This window comes from Argiope bruennichi, chromosome 9, assembly GCF_947563725.1.
Source record: "Argiope bruennichi chromosome 9, qqArgBrue1.1, whole genome shotgun sequence".
In the NCBI taxonomy this organism is placed as follows: domain Eukaryota; kingdom Metazoa; phylum Arthropoda; class Arachnida; order Araneae; family Araneidae; genus Argiope; species Argiope bruennichi.
The window spans coordinates 32,156,726-32,169,036 of NC_079159.1; the positions used below are offsets into that span (position 1 = coordinate 32,156,726).

General features: G+C 28.1%; 1 protein-coding gene across 2 annotated transcripts; it reads left to right on the plus strand.

Annotated features, from left to right (window-relative positions):
• The first annotated feature begins 943 nt into the window (after positions 1 to 943).
• Positions 944 to 10,549, plus strand: LOC129984634 (uncharacterized). Of its 2 annotated transcripts, XR_008785511.1 has the most exons (6): positions 944 to 1,005; positions 3,754 to 3,898; positions 4,616 to 4,764; positions 7,830 to 7,983; positions 8,205 to 8,367; positions 10,253 to 10,392. XR_008785511.1 is itself a non-coding variant. In XM_056094556.1 (5 exons), exons 1-5 carry the CDS (start codon positions 957 to 959, stop codon positions 10,470 to 10,472), a joined length of 717 nt encoding a protein of 238 aa, XP_055950531.1. In that variant the 5' UTR covers positions 944 to 956; the 3' UTR covers positions 10,473 to 10,549. The 2 variants fall into 2 exon arrangements, 1 of the variants encoding a protein (XP_055950531.1); XM_056094556.1 differs by lacking the exon at positions 8,205 to 8,367 and having other exon boundaries at positions 10,253 to 10,549.
• The last annotated feature ends 1,762 nt before the right edge of the window (positions 10,550 to 12,311 follow it).

Sequence of the window (12,311 nt, forward strand, 5' to 3'; positions counted from 1 at the left end):
TACAAAGATTGATAAATTTGGTGGGAAGCATACTTCCCACTGCCCTAGAAAGAGTTAACTTACTTTTTCTCTAATAAATTCTTGAAACTTGCAGTTAAATACATAAACATATCAGAACTACAGTACAAAGCCTTCTATTTTACCGGAAACTGATTTTTTGAGAATTCTTTCTTTTCTTTTAAAATTTTTCTTGTATTATTTTTTAAAATATGCATTTTTAGAATGCTACTTAATTTAATTAGTTTCCCCTTTTTAGTCTAAAATTTATAATATATTATTATAAAAAGAAAATTTTGTAATTATTTATTCCTGATATTTCCAATATAGTATCGCCAATCAATGAATCAAAATTTTATTTAATAAATCGATTAACTGGTAATTAAATTCTAGAAATATAATTAAATAATTAATTGTACCCAAGTCTATGGAATCTGGTAACTCTCAGACATAGAGCTGTGAGATAAACTGCAAAAATCCTCTTTTACAAATTTCATATTGATGGATTTGAATGAAAGAGTGAATCAAGAACAACTGAAAATGCGTATATCACTTTTACACTGCTTATCAAAGGTTGAAAAATAATTTACATTGCTTTTTCCCACCTTTAAATATGGATAATTCTTTTTATTTCTTTTTTATGATAAAACAAAGAAAAATGTTATATGATTAATCAAATCTCAAACAAGTGATTAAGAATAACGCATAAATACGCTAACTTTTATTTGATTTCATATTTAGATTGAAAAATTGATTCTAAATTATAGGATTTCCTTCTTAAAGTTTGCTGCCCTACGCAGCTGTTGTAGAATGAGGTTATAGGTTAAATTAGAAAATTTAGACATAGGACAACAAATTTAGCTTAATTGATTTTGGCAAGAGATTTGATTTGGTATGGTGAACGACATCAATATTTTTTATTCTTGTTGAGTCTGTTGTACTTTGTATTTCAGAAAAGAATGGCTCGGCTGTGGTTTTCAATTGCAGTTCTTTTTCTAGCAACGCAAGGTAAATTAATTTTTTTACTTGACATTTTATAATTTAAAGTGAAAATAATATAGACGGAAGTTGAAATCTATTAGGATCTATTAATCAATTTTTTAGCTTTTTTATAAAATACATCTTACCGTTTCCGTTTATAATAAGTAGCCGCCTTTGGCGACGATGGAATGAACGATTGCTACAGATTTCCTTTAAATATTTTGTGTATCTTTATTTTAATGACTTCTACAGAAAAAATATTTTTGAACTTCACATTTTGATAGATACATAACTCATTATATTTTTGAAGCTTTATGCCGTTCTGTTGTATTTACGAATTTTCTTAAATTTCTGCCTATATTATTATAATCTCATTATATCATATAAAAGAGCCGCAGTAATTAAAAATGGGTGCATTTTAATAAAAAATTTGTTACCATTAATTAATTCTGAAATTAATTTTAATTTCAAGAACAACAAAGTTTGAAAATTTTATTAAAAACATGTTTTATAATAAAGCTACTTAAAGTGGAAAAAAAAAGACTCTCCATATATTAATCATTATGAAAGTTAAGTTATGAAAAAATGCCAGAAGGAAATATTAGATGTAGTAACAAAAACAATTTGAACTTTACTTCAATAACGGAATATAATACTGTAAAATAGCCTTAAAATATTTTTAAAAATAATTAAAAATATTAAATATTAGCAGCATTTATGAAATTTTTTTTAAAGTTTTAATTTGATGTAAAAATCATTTTTGCTCTGTATTATTCTCGGTAGAACAATATCCCAAAATAACAACAAAATTTCACTTTATTTTTAATTAATTAAAATTCCAATTAATTCAAAGAAAAAAGTACTTCTAAGCTGCACAATTATGTCTTCTAAACTATATATGTGACAATTTTCACAGCTTTAGATTAAATGTTTCGATTGTAGAGAACCAATACATACACAGGCATTGATTTTTATTAGTAGTAGAGATGTTCTTAGTATTTCAAGAATGATACACGCAGGTAATTTTTCCATTTCCGTGTTCGTTTGTTTTTAATGCATTCTTTTAATCCAGAAATTATTCTTTTTTTTTAAAAAAATAAATCTCTAAACTTAGAAAGATTATAAATAATATTTCTATTTTATTGAACTTTAGAAGAGATTCGAGCAAAATAGCATCATAATATTTTAGGTTGTGTATATTATTTTATCTATGTGTATATTATTTTATCTATGTGTATATTATTTTATCTATCTATGTGTATCTATCTGTTTTATCTATCTATGCATATCTATCTATTTTATCTATATATGTGTATTTTATCTATGTGTATATTATTTTAAAATTTGCTTTTTATTGTATAACTGCGATAATGCACATACAAATCATCGCAGGCGTGCTTATAAGTGCAATTACAAAAACTATGAAATCATTGTAAATTAAATATTGAAACATTTTACAAAATCATAAAATATTAAAACTGATTACTTTAAAGCCTATTTTTTAAATTTTAAAGTAATGAAAAAAATAGTTTATATTTAATAATACATTTCCATGGTATTATAGTGAAATGTTAGAATTTTTTATTAATTTCTGTTTAAAAATCTAACTGATATTTTGAAAATACGTTTCTTAGTAAGCATACAATTAATGCAAAAGTAAAACAATTGCAAAATGTAGTACTCAAAATTGAACACTCTGCCCTGTAGAGCACTTTGAACGATTACGCATCATAGATCTTGCATAATACAATTTATAGAGAGTAAGTCAGCCTATAAACCTTATTGTGTCAAAAAATATTTTTGTTGAGGTGTTGACGTTTAGAAATTAAAGGTTTGTTGGATGATCAAAGATGGGTTTCAAATAATTAATGGTTTTCCTTGATTGATATTGAATCATGCAATTTACAGACAGTATGCGAGCCTATAAACATTATCACGTTAAAAACATTTTTGATAAGGTGTTGACGTTTAGAAATTAAAGGTTTGTTGGATGACCTGAGAGGTTGTCTGGCATAATACAATTTATAGAGAGTAACTCAGCCTAAAAACATTATTGTGTCAAAAAAAATATTTTTCTTGAGGTGTTGACGTTTAGAAATTAAAAGCTTGTTTGATGATCAAAGATAGGTTTCAAATAATGAATGGTTTTTCTTCATTGATATTGAATCATGCAATTTACAGACAGTATGTCAGCCTATAAACATTATCATGTTAAAAACATTTTTGATAAGGTGTTGACATTTCGAAATAAAAGGTTTGTTGGATGACCTGAGAGGTTGTTCAATTAATTGATGGTTTTTCATCACAGATATTGCATAATGTAATTTATGGATAGCATGCCAGTCTATAAATATTATCATGCTGAAAATCATTTTTTGTTGGTGTATTGAAGTTTAAAAATCAATATTTTGTTCGATGATGAAAAAAGATTATCAATTAATTACCTTAATTAACGTCCCGATCTGAAGAGTCACCTTTGGGGACTTTTTGATCTGAAGCAAATTTTGAATCCTGACTTGTCCAATATAATGATGTGTAGCGGATCTGTTACGAGTGAGGATAGAACCTGGGACCTTGTGGTTCGCAGCCGAGTAACAAAACCACAAGACAAAAGCAATTGCTGGTGTATCGTAGCTGTTATCTAGCTTATAAGCTTTTATCACAAATTCAAGAACTACACTCAATATTTCGATTGTAAAATATATGATGACATTTCTCATTTCAGTTTTGTGTCTTTATTCTTATTAATAATAATTATTATTTTTAAATTTTCAGCTTCTTCAGGTATAATGACTTTGGAATCTTATATGCAGCAGATCTGCGACGATGCTGAAAACTGTGTTGAAGATGGGAAAGGTGAAGAATTATGCAAAATAAGTTTTCTCCCAGCTACGGAAGAAGAACTAAATTCATATTGCCCGTAAGTGCAAAAAAATAAAGCTAGTTCAAAATGTGTTGAAATATCAATAGCATATTTGCGCAGATGAAATTGAAATTTAGCATTTGATTTCAATACAGAGTGTTTCAAAAACTGGAACTTTAAAACTCAATAAATTGTTAATAAATGAAAATGGAAAAGATGCTGTTTACATAGAAAGAAGAGAAAAATGATATAGATTTTTTTTTGCCAAGAACATGTTGAATAGCTTATAATTTAAAATACCACAAGTTTTTATAGAAATATCTGTTGTTAGAAAAATGTATTATATAGGATAAATTAGTGAGCTAAGTTGAAGTTTAAATATATTGTAGAATATCATACGCTATTAAATAACAAGCTATTAAACAAGAATAATAACAAACAATATTTTATACCTTCTTAAATATAGTTCTTATGCTATTTTCTAACTTCAAAACAATTCTTAGTTATACGTAATGCAGATTTTTAAGAATAATTTATTATATTTTTTCAAATATTCAAAATAATGTTATTTATTATTTTTCAGATATTCGGATATATATAATTCATTATTATCATAGATATTCATATATATATAATGTATCGTATTTTCTGTTATTAAAATACGTAACGAAAACATTATTCATGTAACGAATCATTTTTTTCCAGAAATTTAGATAAATATAATGTATCTTTATTTTAAATAATTAGGTAATTGTAATTTATCATTTTTTTCAGATATATTATTCGAATCATGTGGTGTGCAGCAAAAAGTATTTTCATTTGGACTCCACCAAGCAATAGCATTAATAATTTCATAAATTCAGGGTTCAACTTGTGGAAAGTTATGTGCGAAATCTGCACTAACGGTTCTCAGCTACGTAAAGGTACCGTCCTATAATTTGCAGAGAGAATATAGTAAATTTATAAACCCATTTCATTTAAATCAATGATTCTTATCCTGATTTAGAATACCTGAAAATATATATCCAAAGAAATTTAGGTTGCAGTTCTTTTAAAGGGCATTTTTGTATTATTTCTTTCAAAAATATATAAAATTATTTAAATTATATTCATTTAATATCTTGTAATTTCTTTCATTTCAAAAATTATAAAATTATTAATTTAATGTTATATGTAATAAATTTTAATAGAACAACCTCTATTTAACCAACTTTTATTTATCTAAAAAATTTATAAAATTAGGGATAGCCGACTGAGTTTGGTTAGAATTCGATTGTTTTCATTTACATATGGTTAACTAATTATAGTAAAAAAGTATTTCATATACATGTGTTTTCACTAATTGTAACCCAATGGCTAATTCCTAAACCTGTAGAGATAAAATATAGTTTCAGTAACAAAAACCGTTTGAAGGTAGTAAAAAATTAGATTTTGTATTGTTTTAGTCAATTAATGTACGCTGTAAGCGATTGCGAAATCTTTGCTTACATACAATCGCGGGGTGTTATTAGTCATGCTTTAGTAAAATTGTACACTAACATTTTAAAACAAAAGATCTGCTGTTCTGCGATTAAAATTATCGGTCATGGATCTTTAATTTCCTTAAACCTTTTCTAGGGCCTTCTTCTTCTTGCGTACAGCCGACCACCCCGCCACCACTGAACGTAGCAGTATCGACAGGATTTGTTGTGGCCGACTGCTATCTTGAGTATAGTCCATCCTTTCATTGACCGATTTGTCAAACTGACATTCTCCTCTAGGTAATTGGCCACAAAGTGGTCAATTATTGTCCTTCCGCCTTATCTATAAACTCTCAAATAGTTGGTAAAAAACTGACAATTTTTGACATCATGTCCTTCAGAGTTTTAAGATTACCTGGTACCATCAGTACTGTACTTAAGTCATTATTTATAATTTTCAGATTTTTCCTTAACTCCGAGATTTCAATACATTCCTTTAAATAGTGGTAAACAGTACCGATTCCTCCACAAATGCATTTATTGTCCTGCATTCTTCCAAATCTTTGGAAATATGCAGGAAATCTCCCATGTCCTGATATAATTTGAATTATCAGTGGATGGTATCTTCTTATTTTTATTTCTGGATTAGGAATAAAATCGAAAGTTACTCTTCCGTTTTTGGACATATACCATCTGTCAAACCATTGCAGCTTTATTTCTTCTCTTAATTCCCATTTTAAGACACCATTTGATTTGGGGACAACCATATCAACACCCTCTTTCTGTGCCGCCAACTTTGCATATTGATCCGCCTTTTCATTACCATAGATCCCAATATGGGCCTTAACCCAATTCAACTCTATCCACTTGTTAGTTTTTACACTTTTTATCTTTTCTTATATCGTCCATATTTCCTTATTACAATTGTGAGAAGATTGTATGGCTTGTAGGACTGAGAGAGAATCTGAAAAAATTGAGCACTTCTGTCCGTCCTCCACCCTTTCACAATATTCAATGGCCATCTTTAAAGCTTGCACTTCTGCCTGGAAACATGTGGCATGGTTCGATAACCCTTTCTAGGGCCGTGGGGAGTATGCTTCTCACCAAATTTATAAATCTTTGTATGAAATTATGTAGGTTGGCGTAAGTTCTGACAAATTTTTTTAGAAAGACAGAAACTTAGATGCTTCAGTTCTTTATCTTACACAAAATGATGTGTATTGATTTGTTACTTAATTATTAATTAACCAAATTAATTAATTAATCAAATTAAATTTATCTAATAAGCTAAATGAATCCCTTTTATTATTCTAATTTCAAGCCTAAAAATATTTTAACATAATATGATTAGAAAAAAATGGCCCTTTAAGGGGTTAATTTAAATAAAGACTCGTGGAAATTCCGCAATGATCTTTCTTGAATCAACAACGACAGAAATGGTCTAAAATAGAGATTTTCAAATTATTCATAACTTGACCAGTCATTTTTTTTATTGACAAAGTTAATTCATAATTATTTTATAAAACGTGTCTCACAAAACCAGTAAATTTGTTAAAAATTCGGATTTATTTTATTTTATTTTCTTCAGATGTATATTTATTTACTGAACCAAAACTGCAGTTCGTTAAATCTAACATATTTTTTCTTAAACTAAATATCTGCTCCTAAAGGTTTAGAAATTGACTATCTGACCTTGAATAAAATAAATATTCTTCTTATAAACTTATCAAAACATTTATATCATAATCATTAGATTTATAATCATAAATCTTTTATAATTATCAATAATTATAAATGTAGTTACCAATAATTATAAATCTTTTGAAGTTACCAATAATTATAAATCTTTCATAATTAATTATTTAATTCATTATATTTTTTTCCAGATTTTTATTTAAATTGTTGCATGTTTGTAGAAAGGGAATATTATAATCGATTCTTTGCTTTCTTTCTAATCTACTCCAGTTATGAATTTTGTGCTATCGAATATTCTTTGAAATTCGTTATTTTATTTACAAAACATGTGAATCAGCTACTTGATTAATTTAATCAATATTTATTTACAAAACATATATATCAGCTAATTGATTAATTTAATCAATATTTATTTACAAAACACATATATCACCTAATTGATTAATTTAATTTATACTGATTTTAACATCTGGCACATCTTGTAATGAATTTAAGAAAACATTGGTTTTAAAAATGCAAAATATAAGCGATAATCAAATTCAAATTAACAACTGGAAAGTAGAAAATAATTAGGATAAAATGTTTACTTTTTAAGAAGCAAATAAGAGTTCCTTTAAATTTTTATTCAACTTTTGTTAGCGATAAATTTTCAAATGTGACGACCTTCTTTATCATTTTCTATTAACCCTAAGAGCGAAAAACTGAGGCTTCAAATTGAGGCAATAAATCGCCAATTTTCTGTCCCTGTATTTTGAGGTTTGAAAAACTTCAAACTAAAACAACATCATGTTCTTACATGATAATATTTTCATGCAGATTTCATTTTTCTTTAGAGTATTTGGACGGCATTTCATGTTTTAAGGACTTAATTCTTGATGGCAGTACCTTTGACAACTTTTTATTAAATGGTCAACAAACCATGAAGTCGCTGAACCCTTCAATTGAGGGTGCTTCTAAGGAAGAGATGCAACTGAATTTGATGTGCATGTAAGTATTGCTTTGAAACTTAATACATCTATGGTATTATTAGAAATCTATAATAACGCTTCCCTGCGCTGTTTATCTTATCGTAAGGATGAGAGATTTACAGATCACTCTAATGGAGGCTGAATGTTGTTAAGTGAACCGGTTCTGGTAACCATTTATCGAATCGGCAACAAAAATGAAGGTTCTCAAAAGCTCAGAAATTTTTTTGATATCATTATTAGGAACCAGTATATGGGATCCATTTAAATCTGTACCCTGTCATGGGAACTATATAAAGTGGAGGTGCATACACTAGAATGAGTGAGTGAATTCCTTCTTTGCAGTGCTGATCTTCAACAAGATCTCAGTATGTACTTTGGGCTGAGGATAACGATTTGTACAAGCGTGAGTTGTCACTTTCTGCAAGTGAATCTTTTTATACGTTTCTATTGTATTTTGAAATCTGTCTTTCGTGTTTCTTGAGGAATAAAGCATCACTATCCGTTATTGGATTTATTGGATTTTTCTCCGCACATCCTCTAAACAGTTTTTCCGAAAAAATATGTAACAATTAATCTTGAAGTATGTAAAAGCAACGAGCGACCACATCATCGATTTTCTACATGCAGATATTATTTTATGATATGTGAAAGTTATTTCTACATGTCTAGTGACAATGGAAAGAGTAAAAATAAAATTAAAATTTGTATTTCGAATGAAGGATAAATCTTTCTGCTTTTAAAGCTAGAACTCTTTTAAAATATTCAATAATTATTCAATAATTCAATAATTAAAATATTCAATGACCAATAAAAAATAAAATTATTTAATTACAGATTAATTAACTAACTAACAAACTGAAACCTTAAAATTTTGCACAAATGGAGGAGGGGGGTCTTTAAACTTTCCGGTTTGAAACTTTTGAGCCCTCATCACAAAGCTCAGACAAAACAACCTCAGATTTTTAACTCTTTGAACCCACGAAAAGATTCCTCGGTGGCCAAACGTTTGACTCTGATGTCGATAGATGGCGTTCTGTGAGACCAGAATTTGAGAACTAGTTTAGAGAAGATAAATAAATACCTAACATGAATGGCAGATATATCAAAAAATAATAAGCTGATAATACTTTCATTTCCTTTTCATATTGTGATACGCTGCATTTGTTTATTATTATGTTTAAAACTATGTACTTTACTTACTGATACTTCTAACAAATGTTTTTATTGATTATAATAACGCCCTTAATCTTAAATATAATCTTGTTCCTTTATTAGTAGTTCAAATATATTTGAGCAGGGTTTTAACTCATAAATAATACTTCTAATGATGCATCAATTGTAAACATATTCATAATGAATTTAACTGAAAACCATGATAAGTCATTTGACATTTCCTAAGTAATTATCTAAAACTGATAATGTTTGCAGCTACACTATTGCGGTTAGGAATGATTCCTACTGTAGCATAGCAAACTACTTTATTTGTGTATAACCCTTATCGTGGCAAGATTGCTTTTTTGAAGAAAAGCACAAAAAAAAATGTATATAGATATGTATATATAAAAATGTGTAAGAACAAACATTTAGGCATGTGTATTTTATAATAAATATACATATTTAGGGGTGCAAACATAAAAATAAAATTAAAATTATCTTAGATAAACCTGAATAAAGTATAAAGTATAAAGTTGCATGTATGGTATACTATACAAAATGAACATAAGGGATAATTATCCCTATTTTGGATATAGCTCTGCAAAATTTTAATTGCTAAATAATTTTAATAATGATGTATTAATTGAAAACAATATTCATAATGGCTTATTAATTGATAAATCAATTCATGATTTAACTACTGCCATAATGCATTGCAGCTTTTAGTGCATTTTTATTATATTTCCATGCAATATAGTCTTTATGTCTATTTATTTCTCACACTGGGAGGGGCACCTCAAAAATGAGGAAGAGAAGCGTCCAGTATTGTAGTTGGTTCTCGCTCCTCTGGTATGTTCAGAAATGGTAGGAGTCGGCTACCTCCTGCTGATGACGGGACGTGCTTCCCACGGATAAAGTTGTACCATAATCGGTGACGTCCCTTAGAACGCAACCATAGTTTCCACCAGGGTTGCTGTCGCAGCAGTCCAGTCATTCAGATTTAATCCGAATGCCTTTAGTTAGGTGGGCCTGAGTAGCCAGTGTCGTTATATCTATTTATTTGTTTTCTATTGCAAATATTTTGAATATACCTGCGCAAAATCTTAATTGATAAAATTTATTTCTCTCTGTAGGTCTACTTTCTACGGTTTAGCCAGCCTGGTGGTTGAGACCGAAAAGTCTTGTGGAAAAACTGTTAGAAACATGGCCAATGAAATGTTTCAGAGAGTTAAACCTTTGACATTGCTAAACTGCAGTGAAACGAACATGCATGCGTCAACGATGAAATTCTTGGATGCTAATTGGTTGGATAGAAAGAAAGCCAGCATTTTCATTTCACTTTTTAAGTCATGAAAAAGAGAAGGCGAAATTGCAATTAACTTAATTGTGAAAATTGAGTTAATTTTTTTCTATCTCTATTACTAATAAAAACGAATATGTGTGTGTCCATCTGTGTTCTGTGTGTTTTTGATAGGATTCTACTGGGCTTTGAAGTTACCAAACTTGTCATATAGGATCAGAATAAGAATTTTGGAGCGATTTATTTTTAATTATTAAAAATTGAACAAAATTTAGTTGTTCTCCCACGGCAACATGGGAAATATTGGAGTACAAAATTTATTTTTACTTCATCTAAAAATTTCAATTTTTTTTCTTCCCATTGATAAAAAAATTTTGCAGTATAATTTTTTTATATTTAAATAATTAAAAAATTTTAAAGCAAATTTTGTAACAATATATATAATTGTAAAAGTGAAATTCATTTTGTTGATATTAATATCCCATCTTGCCTTTTGTTTTATAGTAAAAGAACTTAATATAAAAATTTGACTTGTATTTCCATATTAAGTAAGTATGAATATAAAGCATGCTTTTAATAAAATTTGAATTAAGGTTTAATTTCAGAACCAAGCAATGTTGATAAATTTTTAAAAAGCACCGTTTTGGAAACGTTGCTGTTATTTTCTATAATATAATTGATGTATAAAGATATAGACAGGAAATTGGAGAAACGTATAACACAAACATAAAGTAATATGAATTATATGTCTATGTAAATATGAAGTTTAAAATAATTTTACTCTGAATAATAACGAAGACGAAATTGCATAAATTACTGAACTAAAATTTTCTGCAGTCATTATTCCCGGCTGGTCAATTCGCTTTCAACAGCAGCTAGTACTTAAGGAAATTTGAATTTTCTGAATGAAAGAATCTAAATTTGATTTTAGAACTTAACAATATTGAGATAATTTCATAAAATTAAATATTATGCCATGTTTTCTGTAATTTTAAATAATTATAAATTGTTTATTGGAAAAGTAAGAATTTCAAAATTTTTAACCCTGCATTTTTAACAGAATTAATAATTCTGTGGATTTATTATATGAGCTTTCAGTGATATGAATTTAAAATATCAATGTGATATATTTTAGTGCAATAACTATTTAACGAATAAAAGAAAATATTATCTATATATTGAGTCCACAAATTGACAGATATTTGCTTCTTCTTTCACATGTTTATACGTAACTTTTAATAATTTATTCATAAATAAAGTTAATAGCCTGTATAAATTATGATTATTAAAAATAACAATATAATTCTAGTTATTTATCATACTAAAAGTCTTGTTAATTGCCGGCGATTCACACCTAATTCACTATCTCTATCTAATTAGCTCACACCATCTTACCATCTAATTAATTAACGCCATTCTGTCATCTATTTAGCAAGTAGATGTCCCTATCGTAAGACATCTTAAAGAAGAAATAATTTAATCAGATAGAAGACTCTAATCATAGGCGTAAACCACGCCAGCGGACATTTTGATTGTATTGTTAATAAAAAAAAAAGAGGCTAGACAGAAAGTCGGAGTCCATGGCTCAAACTATGGCAGTAAATATGCTGACTGTCGTGTTAATAGCAAAAAAGAGGCCGTCTAAGTAAACGACAGAAAGTCCTAGTCCATGGTGTAAACTATAACAACGAATATGTTTGCATATTTATAGCAAAAGAAAGAACCATCTAATTAGACAGAAAAATCGAGTCATGGAAGTAAATTATGATTGCCAACGTATTGATTGTAGTGATAATAGAAAACAAGGGCAGTCTAATTAGGTAGAAAATCCGATTCAGAGGCCCAAATTACGGCAACAAAAGTGTTAATTGTTGTTTATCTATAAGTCATAA